The 14,759-nt window shown below is 55.6% G+C and overlaps 1 protein-coding gene across 2 annotated transcripts; it reads left to right on the top strand.

Annotated features, from left to right (window-relative positions):
* The first annotated feature begins 2,010 nt into the window (after positions 1-2,010).
* Positions 2,011-13,830, top strand: DNAL4 (dynein axonemal light chain 4). Of its 2 annotated transcripts, XM_042993293.1 has the most exons (5): positions 2,011-2,104; positions 9,538-9,748; positions 11,410-11,493; positions 12,736-12,834; positions 13,503-13,830. In XM_042993293.1, exons 2-5 carry the CDS (start codon positions 9,680-9,682, stop codon positions 13,578-13,580), a joined length of 330 nt encoding a protein of 109 aa, XP_042849227.1. In that variant the 5' UTR covers positions 2,011-2,104; positions 9,538-9,679; the 3' UTR covers positions 13,581-13,830. The 2 variants fall into 2 exon arrangements, with proteins under 2 accessions (XP_042849227.1, XP_007079465.1); XM_007079403.3 differs by having other exon boundaries at positions 12,736-13,830.
* The last annotated feature ends 929 nt before the right edge of the window (positions 13,831-14,759 follow it).

Below are 14,759 nucleotides of genomic sequence, written 5' to 3'. Positions count from 1 at the left end.
CACAGAGAGCCAAGGAAAAAGGAGCCAGAAAGGAAGAGAGGTTTAAGGAGATCCAGGAGAATGAAGTGCCCCGATGTTAAGATAGAGCAGTGATTCTCAACTGTGAATGTGTACCAGGGGGACTTGTGAAAAATACAGATTCCTGCCCGTCACTATTCTGATGCCATGGGGCCCTAGAATCCGCACTGAAAATTGAGTTCTGCAGGCACTACTTCTGGAGTAGAGAATTTCACAAAGACGGATGTGGTCGACAAGTTTACACTAGCAGAGGGGATGGGTCCAGAAAGATAAAGACTAAAAGGGTCTGTTGGATTCCACTCTTCGGGAGGTCACCGGTAACCATGGAAGAGGTAATTTCGGTGGTGGCAGCGTGGGAGTGGAAGCCAGATTGTAGTGGGCTGAAGACTGAATAGGAGGTGAGAAAGAGAACACAGCAAACGTGGACCCCTTTTAGAAGTTTGGATGAGAGGCGGAGGCGAGAGCTTCATCCCCCTCAAAGGCCAACTTCCATCTCCTGGAGAAACTTGGCAAAGTGGATTGGGGAAATCTGGAGGCTGAGTCAGACATTCCACGGACCCTCAGGACGCACCAGGAAGGCGATTTGGGAATCGGCAAGGGCCAAGCACACCTCAAGCTGCCAAGTCTTAAAGCCAAACCCACTGTGCCCGTATTCTGTCTACCCACTCCAAGTCTGGTCCACCATATTCATCACCCAAGTGATCTTTCAATGGTCAAAAAAGATCTGACCACATTTCTGCCCTACTTGGAACTGTCCAACAGCTCCTTTCTCCACTCTCACCTAAAAGACCCCAGAGAACACTCCCAAGTCCCTGAACTTGGCATTCAAAATCCTTCTGACTCTTGTGGTCCCTACTTCCCTCTACATTTTCACCCCCACCCTTTTCACTGCCACCTCCCACTGTACCACATTCGTCCCGAACCCGGGTCTCAGGGAGTCGCTGGCAGTTCCCCAGTAAACTGTGCTCTCCCACCCTCATTAGCCTACTAGTCGCCTTAGATGCAGCAAACTCAAACCACCTCCTCTGAGAGTTAGTTACTCCCTCCTTGGAGAGAACCGGCACCCCACACCTATACCAGAGTACAGGTAGAATAAAGTCTTCTATATCTATTTGGTGACACAGCTCTCCCCTCACTGGACTGTGTCTTCTCTGGGGCCAAGGTCTTCCTCTTCCTCTTCTCTGAATAACCAGCACCTGGCCAGGGGCTGAGTTCCCAGCAGGTGCCAGTGAATGTGAAGTGGGGTTTCGCCTGAAGTACCATCATGAAAAAGTAAATGTTTAAATTATGGCGTCACCCCACCCACTCTTTGGCCCACCCATCAAATAATTGAATCTGCAGGTTCTTCTCTGCTCCTCGCTTTCCTTTCTCCCTAGTTACACTAAGACTTTCAGATCAATTTTCCCTCCCAAAAGGAAGAAAAGGCACGCTCTGGACAACTGTGTCTTTAGATGGTACAACATCTCCTACGGAATTAGGAAACAGTATGTGGGTGTGCTACGGTGGAAAGAGGGCTTGGTTCAACGTCAGGGAGTTTTACTTTGATTCTTTCCTTTAACAAGTTACTTAACCTCTCCGGGATGGGGTTACGAATATGATTACCTAAAAAAAGATGTGAAGAATCACGTGAAATACTCGTTGCGAAGCCTACATAACTGCTAGTTATTATTAGGCCTTTGAGATTCTAATAAAGCAGTATCCTAGGGTCAGGACACCAACAAATTGCACTTGTAAATTTCAAATGGCTCAAAGAAGCGCCCGAAGTAACACCACTCTCCCCAGTTTGCTTCTCTAAGACGAGAACTTCCGTACCTCCCCGGCTCCTCAGGCCCACTTAAGACGACTATAACCGAAGCTCCGCCTCCCCAGCCCCCTAGCCACGCCCCTTTCCGGACCAGCCTGACGTTGTAGGGGCCTTTAACATTGATTGACACTTTTATTCACCAATAAAAAGTGAAACCCCTGTCAACGTCCGGCGAGGGGGCAGGACTTCCTTGTTGTTGCTAAGACACTCTTGTTTCGCTCCTTGACAACCCTGGCGGGGGTGCGCTGGCTGTGGCCCCGGCTCCGGCCCCCGCGGGAGCAGGTGAGGCCCTGGGGCGCGGCGGGCAGCCGGGCGGGGAGGGCCGGCCCGAAGCGGGGCCGCGAGGCGTCGCGGGACGGGTGGGGCCTCGCCCACCGCGGAGGCCCCACCTCGAGTCTCCTGCCTGCTGGTCCCCAGCCCCCGGTCCCCCCCACCCCCACCCCCTCACTTCGGGGACCTGGGAAATGGGCCGTGACCGATTAGCTGTGGCGACTGTACGGGGCGCTCCTTCCCCCACACACCCGAAGCCCCGTCACGCTGCGCGGTCCCCCATCCTCCCTGACCCGACTCCCCCCAGGACCTTAATCTCCCCCACGTTTCGCGGAGCAGTTCCCCGCTCCCGCGGCTGGACCGGTGGTCGCCATCGCCTTGGCCCAGGACGCTTGATTTGGGCCGTTGGTGACGTGCTGGGACCCCAAGCTGGTCATTTCCTTCTCTGGGCCTCAGTTTCCCCGTCTGTAAATAGAAGTTGGTTGGAATAATCTCTAAGGCCTCTTCGACCCTGACGTTCTAGGATGTGCTTTTTGATCCAACCATGGGCTTCCCTGAGGATGTGCTACCCATGGGTGTAGTGAACAGAACTTGACAAACCTAATTTGAATTCCCAATCACAGGACCTTAGCAAGTTATCTAACCTCCTTGGACTCCAGTCTGAGTATATATAAAATCAGGATACATCGCCTTGGGGGGAATTCTGAGGATAAGGAATTGAAGTATGAAGGGTCTGGTCCAGGGCGCCTGGGTGGCTCAGTCGGTTAAGCGTAGGACTCTTGATTCCAGCTCAGGTCATGATCTCACCGTTGGTGAGTTCGAGCCCCTCCTAGGGCTCGGCGCTGGATACCCCCAACCTGCTTGGGATTCTCTTTCTCTCTGCCCCTCGCCCCTCCTCTCAAAATAAATAAACTGAATTGTTTGTTTGTTTGTTTCTTAAAGAGTCTGGTCCAATGTAGATTCCGCATTTGTGACTTCACTTCCTTTGTCTCTTCCCCACATTTTCCCCCTCTGAGAAGTGTCATCAGTTCCCTTATTATCAGCCGTCATTCCTTCATGAAATCCAGATCCCGTGCTCTGATCTTTTTCCTGGGCTTTCATGGTTCGGGATGCTTTGGAGTGGGGGTGAGGGTAGTGCGTGATATATTGCTGTGGTGGTTGGACTCAGTACCTTCCCTTCTGTGCCTGATGACGTGCGATTCGGTGATTACCTACTCCTGACGAGACGCTTTTCTTCGCCGCGTCTTACGAGCAACTTACACTCCGTAGTTCTAAAATCAGACCGGCCCGCTTCTTCACCATCCGTCTGTCCTACCCGACATGCCGTCTTTCTCAGTGGCATGGCCATCCTCCCTCACTCTGCCGTCCCATCCCACTCAGGCAGTTGTCAAGTTGCTTTGATGCTGCCTCCTTGAGGATCTCACATCTCCATTCCAGAAGCGGCCAGTTTGGTTCAGATCACCTGAGCCAGTGCCGTAACTTCCTAACTGGTGTCCCTACCTCCAGTCTCTTCTCTGTTTACCCAGCCCGCCAGAATAATTGCCTGAAAACAATGCAATGTCACCAACCCCCGAGAGACTTCCAAAGCGTTTCTCTTTCCCCACTAAAAATGTCCACGCTTCTCAGGCCTAGGTTATAGGGCCTTTCTATGATTCCACAAACCCACCCCCAGCATTGTTTCCCAGCCTTTTTTTCTCCCTTCTCCTGTGCCAGGTTCTGTCCCCAGCCAGATTGAACCATTGGACTTTCCCAGAAAATGCTTTGAGCTTTCTGCTTTGAAGTCACTGTGTTTGTTCATCACTCTGCCCAGAACGGCTTCCTCACCTTGTCCGCTTGCCAGGATTCCCACTCAGAGGCTGCCCCTGCCACCAAGCGTTTCTTGCCATCCTCTCCCCTGCCCCTTCTAGAATTCTCCTCCTGCCTCTATCTCTGCATCTGCCTTGTGGCATGTTCTGCTTTCTGTCGTGAACCATAGTTCCTTGTGTATGTGGTGGTCTCTCAGATCATAAGCCCCTTGAAAGCAGAGACTGTCTCCTGCTTAAAGTGGAGTCATCGAAAAAGCCTAATCTTGAAGTCCTATGTACTGAGGGAGTCCCAGCTCCTTCATTTACTAGCTGGGTAGAAAGTCACTTTCCTTTTCTCGGCCGTCGTGGCCACGAGAATAGTAGGGATAATAGCACCTGTGTAGCAGAGTTACTGGGGACAGGGGGCAGTAAGTGAGATCCTGGATGTAGAACACCCGTCCTGTTGCCTTGCTTCTGGTCAGTGCTCAATAAATCCGATCGAATGGATTTGATACTCAAATGGATTGATGCTTCTCAGGGAGCAAATGAAATCTAATTTAACGACAATAGAGATATCTGTCGGGCTTCTGCCATGTGTCAGACGCTGGACTAGTGCCCTGGGGCATCTACAGGGGAAGAGAGAAGACCCTTCAGCCTCAGGTGACTGTCTGGACTCGCGACACAACTGCTCAGTCGTGGCTGGTTGTGACATGCCACCAGTAATTCGCAGCTGCGAATGGTTAAAAGAGAATAATAATAACCAATCAGCGCCAACTCCAAGTTATTTCTGGAATAATGTCCTTCTTCGTCCCTCACATTCGAATCTGTTCTCTTGAGCGGGAAGGAGAGGGGCGGCAAACTGCGTAGTCGGCTGTGTGTGGTGAGCATCTGTGCTCGCTTGGAGCTAATAGCTGTGATGGCCGTGACTTTTTGTTGTACTTTGTATCTTGAACAAAAGGTTTGGGATTTCATCCAAATTCGGGTATGTTGGTGGCGGCGGCGGGGGTGGGGGGGACCACGTGAGTCAATATTGTTTAGTATGTCGTGTTACACATAAAGAAAATGTCTTTATCTCCCCCACCTCTTCCTCCCTCCCTCCCTCCCCATGGTCTAAGGCACATCAGAAGTCTTCACTAGACCTCAGTAAAACGAGAAAAAACGAGGACAATGTTAAAAAACAACACTAACAGCAGCAACTTCCTGTGTGTGTGTGTGTGTGTGTGTGTGTGTGTGTGTGTGAGAGAGAGAGAGAGAGAGAGAGAGAGAGAGAGAGAGGAAAGTAACTGTCTTTTCTGAGGACTGTCCTTTATTCTGCAACCATCTCCTTCTAACTATTAAAACCTTCATTTATAGTAGATGATGTGTTTAATGTTCTCAGCGTAACTTGAAAATGCAATCCTGTGTTTGTTTCCCCCTTTGAAACTGATCTGTGAAATCCGGGTCTCCCGTGTTGTCTCCTGACCTCACCCCCAGCATCTTGGATGAATGCCCTCGCTCCCTTAGCCTCCTTTCTCCTCACCTTGCCAGCTTTGCTCTGTGTTTGCCAGAAGGCAGAGGGTCGACGTGGCAGGGAAGGGCGGGGCGTATGACCAGGGCACCCAGTGTGTCCCCCCGACGTGTCTGGAAGTAGGAGACGTGCCCCGGCAGGTGGCTGGACTGGCAGATGCCGAGAATTGAAACTACTTGTGTTTCTGTCTTTCTCCTACTTGCTTGTGACCGGGGAAGAGGCCTAGAAGGTAGAATTAGAAGGGTAGATATGGGTTTGGATCCTGGCTCTGTCCCTGCTGGCTCAGTACCCTTGGGCCAGCCCCCAAACCTCTCTGAGCCCCGGGTGCCTTATCTGAGGACTGGGAGTGGATGCTGCCCTCACAGGTTGTTACTGGATGAAAGGAGACAATGAATGAAAACCCGGTGTACCCCCCCCCCCCCAACTACCACTGGCCCCAGCTGTGTTCCACAGACTTTCCTTGTGACTTTTGTCCGTCAGTGCTTACAGCGTGGCTTGCGGAGTGGGGACTCAGTAACTATTGGTTTGTCTGGCTGAACGTTTAGGTGTTTAGTGGGCTGGTATATGAAGAAAGACATCGCAGGTCCCGCTCTCACTGCACCGGTAACAAGAGCTGACGCTCATTGTGAGGTAGTCTGTTCTTCGTCCCAATTTCCAGACGAGATCAACGAAGCCTCCGAGAGAGAAACACTTGTCTGAGGCACGAGATGTGAATTCAGACCTGCCCGCGGAGCCTGCACCCACCAACCCCCATGCCCTGCTCTGAGTGTGCCCTCCCACCTTTCGGATCCTGGCGGTGGTGACCGGGGGTGCTCCGAGATGCACAAGCCAGGAGTGTTCCAGGCATTGAGTGGCTGCCCCCACCCCCACTCCGGGGCACTGGCAGACACTTTCGGCCTTAATTCCCAGAGTCCTTCATTTTCCCCCCACCCCTCTCACATCCGCTTAACCCTCCTAAGGATTCTTCCCAAGTGCTTCAGGAGCAAAACAATACACGGTGACTGAGGTCAGTGTCCGAAAGAATGAGGCACAGACAGCGGGACAAGGGGCGCTGGGTTTTTCAAGGTGATGACAGAAAGAGCCCTGTCTTTTCCTCCCGTTCCCCGGGCGTAGCCTCGCAGTAGACAGGGGCGAGGCTGTGCCAAGCGTTCGGAGGCGTCCTTGGGCGAGGAGAACAAGGGACGGGAGACAGGGCGAGGCCGCCACTGGCTTTGTGCACCAGGACGTCCCTAGGACAGGTTGAGCTTTGGTGCCCAGCAGATTCAAGCACCCTGGCCGTGGGCACACTTACATTATTAAAGGGCCCTCTTTTAGGCCTGATGGGACTTCCTTCTGGCCTGGAGCTGTCAGACACACACTCATTCGCACGGGAGATTGATAAGGTTATTAAAACCTCTGGGTCTGCTATTTTTGGCAGCATTCTTCCAGGCGGGCTTTCAACCGTGGCCAAATGACTGTAGCTGTACTATAATGAGACAGCATCATAAAAGATTCTCCTACCTTTCTGTATTTGGAAGCACGTCATCTATAACTGTTCCTTTTTATCCTGCAAGTCTCGTCCCTTTTGGATCCCCAGAAGCACTGGCAGTGGTTAGGAAAAGGCATTCGCGACCGAGGTCCTTAATAAGCGCGGTTGAATAATGTTGGAGACGTGCTGGCCGACGCCAGGGTGGCAGCGCGAGCAGCGCGATGAGAATAGTGCACAGAGCTTTGCGGTTTCCACGCCCTCACATACATACCGTTGGTGCTTGCAGTGGCTTTCTGAGAACAAGAAGACGGGTTCATCCCATTGCACAGAGGCGGAACCCAAGGCTCGGGTTAAATTACTTGCTCAGGGCTGCAAAGCACGGAGGGCACAAAATTCATTTTGGTTATAGAACGGGCCTTCAAGCCTAAATACCCCACCTCGCGGTTCCCCACGCCCTTCCCCCTCCAAGAAAAAAAAAAAAAAAAAAAAAAAAACCTGTCCCGGTGGCTTTTTCCCCTTTGTTCCTGAAGAATGGACTTTGGTAATATCTCTGACCTCTGAGTCTGGTTCACCAGGGTTCCATATGCTGAAACAGAATCCCAGCAGCCTCAGCCCCCGCCCTCCCCAAGGGCAGGCAGGTACACCCTTGACTGAATTCCCTTCCAGGCCACGCCAGGCCAGCACTCTTGAGCCCCGAGGATGCACTGGATCGGATTGAAATATTTAATTCAGTATTTAGGTGGGAAATGCCTCAGCGCCTGCTTCAGCATTTGAAGCTGAGAATCTTGGGAGGTAAACACACCTTAAAGCCTGTATCCTTTGATCGTCACCTCTGTTGCACCTTGATAACGGGGAGGAGGCAGCAAGCAAGTGGCCTTTATGAAAGCCAGGACAGGATGGGATTGGAGACGGGCCTTGCCATTAACGAGCAGAGACAAAACGATTCCCTGGATTCTGTGAAATAAGAAACATTAGCAGAAAGTCCAGTGAGATCGTGCCTGGTCATTCGCCAACTCCTCTGTAGAGACGAACCAGAACTGCTAATATCTGAGTGGTACAGGTGCCCAGAATTGACGAGCTCAGAGGAACCGTCTGTCCACCGGGAAACCAGAAAATACCAGTGTCGCGGGATGGTGGAGTCGGCGGCAGGCTTCCAGCCTCGTTCGAGGGAGCCCACCAAATGGGGTGGCGCCGAGGGCTTCTGAAGCACCAGAGAGACGGAGACGGTTGAGAGCACAGCCCGGAAAAAGCACGCGGAAGGCTCGGTGCTCGGCCACACGCGGGTCGAGTCCACATGAGAACGGTCGCCACCGACCGGTCAGACGTCAAACGTGCATTTCGCTGCTGGGATCACACGGCCCGCGCTGGTGGTGGCACACCGGGCGCCTACCTTGTGTCGGTGCCACGAGAAGGAGAGAGAGGGGCCCACGCGGGAGACCGCGCCCAGAGTCAAACCCCAGGTCTGCCGCTCACCGGCTGAGACCTCAGGCCAGTGGAGGAGCAGCTTTACGCCTCCTTTGGTGCAGGCCCTAACTCGCAGGGGCGTTGTAGCAGTGGGGCGCTAGGGACAGGAAACCTGACAGACGTCACCTGTCACGACTGCCCGTTAGTTGCTACGCTAGGCGTTTTCGGGCTTCGGCGGCTGTGCCGTGAAAACAAACCAGTTTGGAAACGTCAGGAGCGCTGGCGTAACATTATTTGCTTGTAGGTGTCCAATGTGGATGGTTAAGCAGGGTTCGCGGCACGGTGGGTTGTAGGCACTTGTGTGAGTCCTTCCGAGAGAAAAAGTCCCTTGAATTACAGGCTAAATTGAATTGGAGAATAAGGGGAAACAACCAGGATTTCCAGCAGTGCTCACAGACATTAGGACCCAGCTCCTCTCTTTAGGAAAAGTCCCATCTGTTTTTACATAGCTAGATTTGGAAAGAAAAAAAATCCAAACATATGTATTAGGCTTTATAACTTTCCATTCATATCCACACACAGTCTCTCGTGTATGTGGCCATGTGCTGGGCACTGGGTTAGCTTCACGTGCCTTCTCATCTGAGTCTCGTAACAGCCCCATGAGATAGATGTGGCTGCCCCCAGGTTCCTGGTGAGGACCCTGAGGCCCAAGGCCACACTGCTGGGGAACAGTAGAACCAGGAGGCCCAGGCCTTACAGCTTCTGGACCAGGCAGGCCTGAGCGGGAGGGGGCAGGAAGTGCTGGGAGCCGGGCAAGCCGAGGAGGACACGGACCATCACTGTTCCCATTCCTTCCGCAGATCAGGGACCCGTGGAAGAGGCTCCGGCTTGCACATAAGCCCGGGATTGTTGATCCTGACCCGACATTTTCCTTTCCAGCTACGTGTGCTGGGGAGTAAGGACCGTGTACATACGTGTGCATGCAGAGAAGCTGCGTGCGTTAATTGCAAGCTGCAGGCTCCACCCTCGGCCTGGCCCGCACTCAGTATTTGTCTTGATAATGACAGTGTGGGCTTGTAGCCGCATACCAGCGTGTTCTTAAGCACCGGGTCCCAGCATCTCGCGTTGACTCATCCTCCCGTCTGCAGACTTGCTGGCCATTTGGAAAAGGATGCGGAGGAGTTAAGACGGGGAGGTGTCAAGTTGTCAGTGAGACATTTCTAATTTGTGATGTATGGTTTGAAAGCCAACTCTTTCTCCTGGTTTTTCCTGTTTTCCACAGCACCCCTTGAGGAAAGACATTTTCTGCTCCCACCCAGTTGGCAGGGCCTGCTTCCTGAATCTCCAGGGTGTGGTCTTCACTGCCAGTGCCAGCACCTCCCGAGAGCCCACTCTCTCCCTCCGGGGGTCACGGTGGAAGGATCATGGGAGAAACAGAAGGGAAGAAAGATGAGGCTGATTATAAGCGGCTGCAGACCTTCCCTCTGGTCAGGGTAAGCCCCGGGGCAGGGAGGCAGGGCGGCCAGCAGGGCCCACGCCGCCTCGAAGCGAGGCAGAGAGCTCGTTCCCTGCAGGACAGCAGGAGGAGGAAGTTAAGGGCTCTCCTGGCTCAGGTCTGGAGGTCTGAGAGTCGACAGCGCTCCATTCCTTCGTTCCTTCGTTCACTCGACAAGTACTTACTTAGGTCACCTACTGTACGTTGGGCTCTCTTCTAGGCACTGCGGGTGCAGTAGCGAGCAAGACAGGCAAAGGCCTGGGCCACAGGAAGAAAAGTTTTAAGGAGCGTAATTCCGGTAAATAGTGCTATCAAGAGAGAGAAAGCAGGTGTCAGGGGCTAGAGAGTAGGGGTTAGCCTCTGGACAGAGTTCTCCGGTCAGAGACTTGAATGAAGTTAGGGAGACAGCCTTGCAAAGGTCTGGGAAGCACGTGCCAAGCAGGGGAAACGGCGAGCCCCGAACGCCCGCGGTGGGAGTGAGCTCGGCATTTTGGAGGAACAGAAGGAAGGCCGACGAGTGCCGAGGCGGGTGGGGGGACGTGCCAGAGTGACAGCAGGCCAGACCTCACAGGTGGGCCAGGCGCTGTGACAGTCATGGTGAAGAGTGTGGACGCTCTCCTGGGCCCGAAGGGAGCAGCGGATGTTTTAAGCCGAGGAGTGATGGGACGCGTTTGATGTTTTCGAAGGATCGCTCCAGCTGTTGTAAGGAGAATGGATTTTTAGGGGACCGGAGTGGAAGTGGGGAGACCCGTGAGGACACTACTGCAGAGACCCAGGGAGACGAGGGGGCGGCTGGGCCCAGGTCACGGAGTGGAAGTGGACACGTTCAGACTCAGGACGCATCTTGGAGGTTGAGGCCGTAGAACTCACTGGCGCATTGGGTGCCAGGTGTGAGGACAGGAAAGTCAAGGATAACTCCCAGGACTTTTTTTTTTTTTTTTTTTTCCCTGAACTCAGGAGAGAGAATGGTGTCAATTACCAAGAAAAGGAAGGAGGAGGAAGTGTAGGTTTGTGGGGAAAGTCGAGTTAGACGTCTAAGTCAGCTTGTCAAGCAGAGAGTTGGCCATAGGAGTCCGGAGCCCCCCCAAAAAAAGATTAGAGCTGGGAGCGAAAATGTAAGAACCCTCACGTAGAAGATACACGACGCCACGGAACAGGGTGGGACCTCCTGGAGAGGAGCTTGCTGGCGAAGAGACAGGGTAGGGACGAAGCCCAGGGCCCTCCCGCAATCAGGAGGAGGCGGGGAATCCGGCCAAGTGGATGAGAGAGAGCGGTCAGAGTTAGGAAGAACCCGGAGCTGTCTCTCCAGGCCCTTCCGGCTGAGATCCAGCTGTGCTCTGGGGCCGATGTAAACTGTTTCCGCAACCGGCATCCTCTCCTGCCCGGGCCAGCCTTCTCCCCGTGTCTGTTGGCTGGAGCGTGATGCCGGAAGCTTCGTGCCCTTGCAGAGGGGCCCGGGCGTTAAAGCCCACTCGGCTTCGCCAGATTCCATGCCCTCTGTCCCAGCTGCACGCCCCGAGTCAGGAGATGGGCTTGCCCAGGGCCGTGCCAGGGCAGCTACCCAATGTCCGTGCCTTAAGCTTGGGACGGCGAAGCCAGCCCAGAAGGCCAGCTCGTGGGCTAAGCCTCTCTCTGTTTGTCTCCCTGCCCCGTCTCTAGCATTCGGACATGCCAGAGGAGATGCGAGTAGAGACCATGGAGCTGTGTGTCACGGCCTGTGAGAAATTCTCCAACAACAATGAGGTACAGGCGGCCCCTTGTGCCTTCGGTGACCCCCGTGGGTGAATCAAGTGGCCCCGGTCCCCACAGCCAGCTCCAGAGAGTCCTACTGGGGCCTGGCTAGCGCCTTCCTTGGAAGCATTCGAAGCCCGAGGAAAGCCAGCGAGGGAAGAGGCTGGTGCTGTCTCTGGGGCACTGATCTGATGGTGGTCATGCCCAGCCCTAGAGGGCTCTTCAGGTGCCCCTGCCTGTGTTCCCTATCTCCGGGGGTCTGCTGGATGGGGCACCTCTCCCCCTTGGCTCCGTCCCAGGGGAGAACAGAGGCCCAGGCATTCATTCACGTACCCGTCCATCCATCCATCCAAAAAAAGATGTTAAACGCCATCCCTTGGGCCAGTCACTGTTCTGGGTGCTGGGGATATGGCCAACAGGCAGTGACGCAGGAATGTCATTCATCAGCCCGGTGATGAGTGAGAAAGAAGTCAGCATCACGACAGCCCAGCCAGTGGGGAGGCAGACCCAGGCCCAAGTTCAAATGCTGTCTCCAGCCCTTCCGAGCTCTTTAACCCCGGATAAGCCATTTCTCATCTCTGAGCCCCAGTCTCCTAGTCTGTAACGGGGAGTGAGATGCTGCCTCCCCACCGGGGGGCCACGAGAACGTGTGTACTGAGATGACGCGGGCCAAGAGCCTGGCACGGACTCCCCCTCAGAGGCTGGGTCCTCTGCCCCTCCCTAGGCCTCTTCTCAGAAGAAGCTTCTTGAAAGAGCCAGCACAGGAAGGAGTGGGGGCTGTTGCCGTAACTGAGGGAAGCAGTCCAACTCCCCTTCCAGAAGTTCCCCGGACCCATTAGGGAAAAGCCTTTCTGTTCCCTGGAGACAAACTTGACACCTCCTCGCAGTGACGAGGACCGCACACGGCGTGCGGAGTGCTGTCGCGCGTTACCGCGCTTGGTCCCGACCGCATAGTCCCGACCGCAGCCTCGCGGCGCCGACCCCGGACACGGGCACTGAACGGCGGAGCCTGGACGCCGACCCAGGGCTCCCTCTTCAGACCAGGGCCTGCTCGACCAGCCTCGCCAGTGTCTTCTTGACTGGTGGGGTAGGGTCTGCTCTTCCGTCCCTGTGTCCCAGCCCCTGGCAGGAGGCAGAAGAGTGGGGTGCAGGCTCTTCTCCCGCCAAGACTTCGGCTTCCCGGGGGGAGGCGGGGGTTGGCTCGTGCCCCACCCCCCAGCCTTTCCCATCTGATGAGCGTCCCCTTTGTTCCAGAGCGCCGCCAAGATGATCAAAGAGACGATGGACAAGAAGTTCGGCTCCTCCTGGCACGTGGTCATCGGCGAGGGCTTTGGGTTTGAGATCACACACGAGGTGAAGAACCTCCTGTACCTGTACTTCGGGGGGACCCTGGCTGTGTGTGTCTGGAAGTGCTCCTGACACCGTCCCCCCCCACCCCTGCCCCCGTCCCCTGCAGGGATGGGGAGCGGCCCCAGGCAGGCCCTCGCTTTGCAAAGGAGAGCCTGGGGTCTTTCCTTTTGCCCTTTGATGACAGTTTCCCGAGCCGCGCCCAGCGGGTGAACGCGTGGACACCTTTCCCCAGGCCCCCAGCGCGCGAAGGGGAGAGCAGGCCGCGGTCTGGACGCGGGGGAGGGGTGGGAGGTGTGACAGGGTAGGAGGGTGGGGAAGTGGGATTTTTCGCACAAGGACACGCCAGCCCCACCTCTCTTGGGGGCCGCTCTCCCCTCGCCTCCCGGGAGCCCCCGCCGCCCCCCCGCCGCCCCGCACTGCGGCCGGCCTGCACTGTCCTTGTCTTCACCGGTCATATGCACGTGGCCCCAGGAGGAGCCTGTCCTCTCGAGGGACACTGGCAGCTTTCTCCCCTCGTCCTCTGGAGAAGAGGTGACCCTCCAGAAGCCCCTTCCCCAGCCCGACCCCAGGCTGAACAAACCTCTGCTTCTCATTGGACCGCTAGCTCCGTCGTCCCCGGCTTTGGCGTGAGGACCGACAGCCTTTCCCCACGTGCTGTCCTCCCTCCCCAGCCGCCAGGCCGCGAACCTTTTGTACCGCCTCCACCTGTGCACTTGGGCTCCCGTGGCAGAGGGCGTGGGTGTCACTGAGCCTCCGGCGAGGCTCCTGGGCCAGGAGTGCGCTCACCACGAGGCCTGTTTCGGCAGGGAAACCTGGCCTGCCAGTTACTTCTCATCAGGGACCGCATGCTGATTTGTACTTCTGATCTCTGCTGGCTTTTCTATATTCTTTTTTGAGCGTGGGGAGAAGGGTTTTAGTAGAAGGGTGAATCCTATTTTACACAGCGGTCTTATTTATATAAATGTCTTCGTTTTTACAATTAAAGTGACCAAAAACGGACCTTGATCTACAGTCTCTTGAGGTTAGGGGAAGATGGGCTGGGTATCCTCGGGCTGCGGTGGGTCCCGGGAGCCCAGAGAGACTTCTGGCTGAATAGCGAGGCTCCTGGAACCTGGGCCCAGACACAGCCCCGCTCGCCCAGGCCCCGCCGCTCGCCGTTCCGTCCCGGGTGGGGGCTGAGCACGGTCGCTGGGGCCACACGGACGCTGACTGAGACGCCCTCGATGGCCAGACCGAGCTGCCGTAAAGCCGTCAGTCTCGCATAACGTGGTTTCAGTTCAAAGGTGTTTATTCAACAGCTGGTGGATGCCAGGGCCCAGGGGCAGGGTCCCGGAGATGGAAAAGCCACAGAGCCTGCCCTCAGTGAGCCCACAGTCTCCTGTGGAGGAACACTTGAACCCAGTCGTTACAAGCAGATGTGAAAGATAGGACAGGGCACCCCAGGAGGAGAAGGGGCGCCTCCGGTCCCAGCCCAGGGAGTGAGGTGGGCTTCTGGCCGACGAGGCCCGAAAGCTGACTCTTGAGGGAGAGGGGGCTTTACTGGGGGAGGGGCTGCTCCAGACCGAGGGGTGATGGGAGTAGAGACACGGAGGCAAAAGTGATTTGAGGATGGGGGGGGCACATTGTGGGACCACGAAGCCCCTTCGGCTCAGGGGCCGGCCCCTCAATTCCAGTCTCAGACCCTAAAACACTGGCCCCGGGGAGAGCAGGCCCCTCTTCCCTGCAGCCTCTGTTCCCCACCCCGCGGGGCCTCCTGGGCTGGCCCACGCGGGACACTGGGGCCCCGGGAGTCTCGGCCCCTGGCCCAGCCACGCCCTTCCGAGGCTGAGTCCAGTCGTGACTAGATCTGTCAACAGACGTGCGGGACATCGTGGCTTCAGGCAGCCCAGGTTTGCTCACACAGACCAGGGCGGCTGGGCAGAGAGACT

The sequence above is a fragment of the Panthera tigris genome, chromosome B4, assembly GCF_018350195.1.
Source record: "Panthera tigris isolate Pti1 chromosome B4, P.tigris_Pti1_mat1.1, whole genome shotgun sequence".
Lineage (NCBI taxonomy): Eukaryota > Metazoa > Chordata > Mammalia > Carnivora > Felidae > Panthera > Panthera tigris.
The sequence above is the reverse complement of the archived record's forward strand: the minus strand, read 5'-3'. Positions and strand labels throughout refer to the sequence as shown.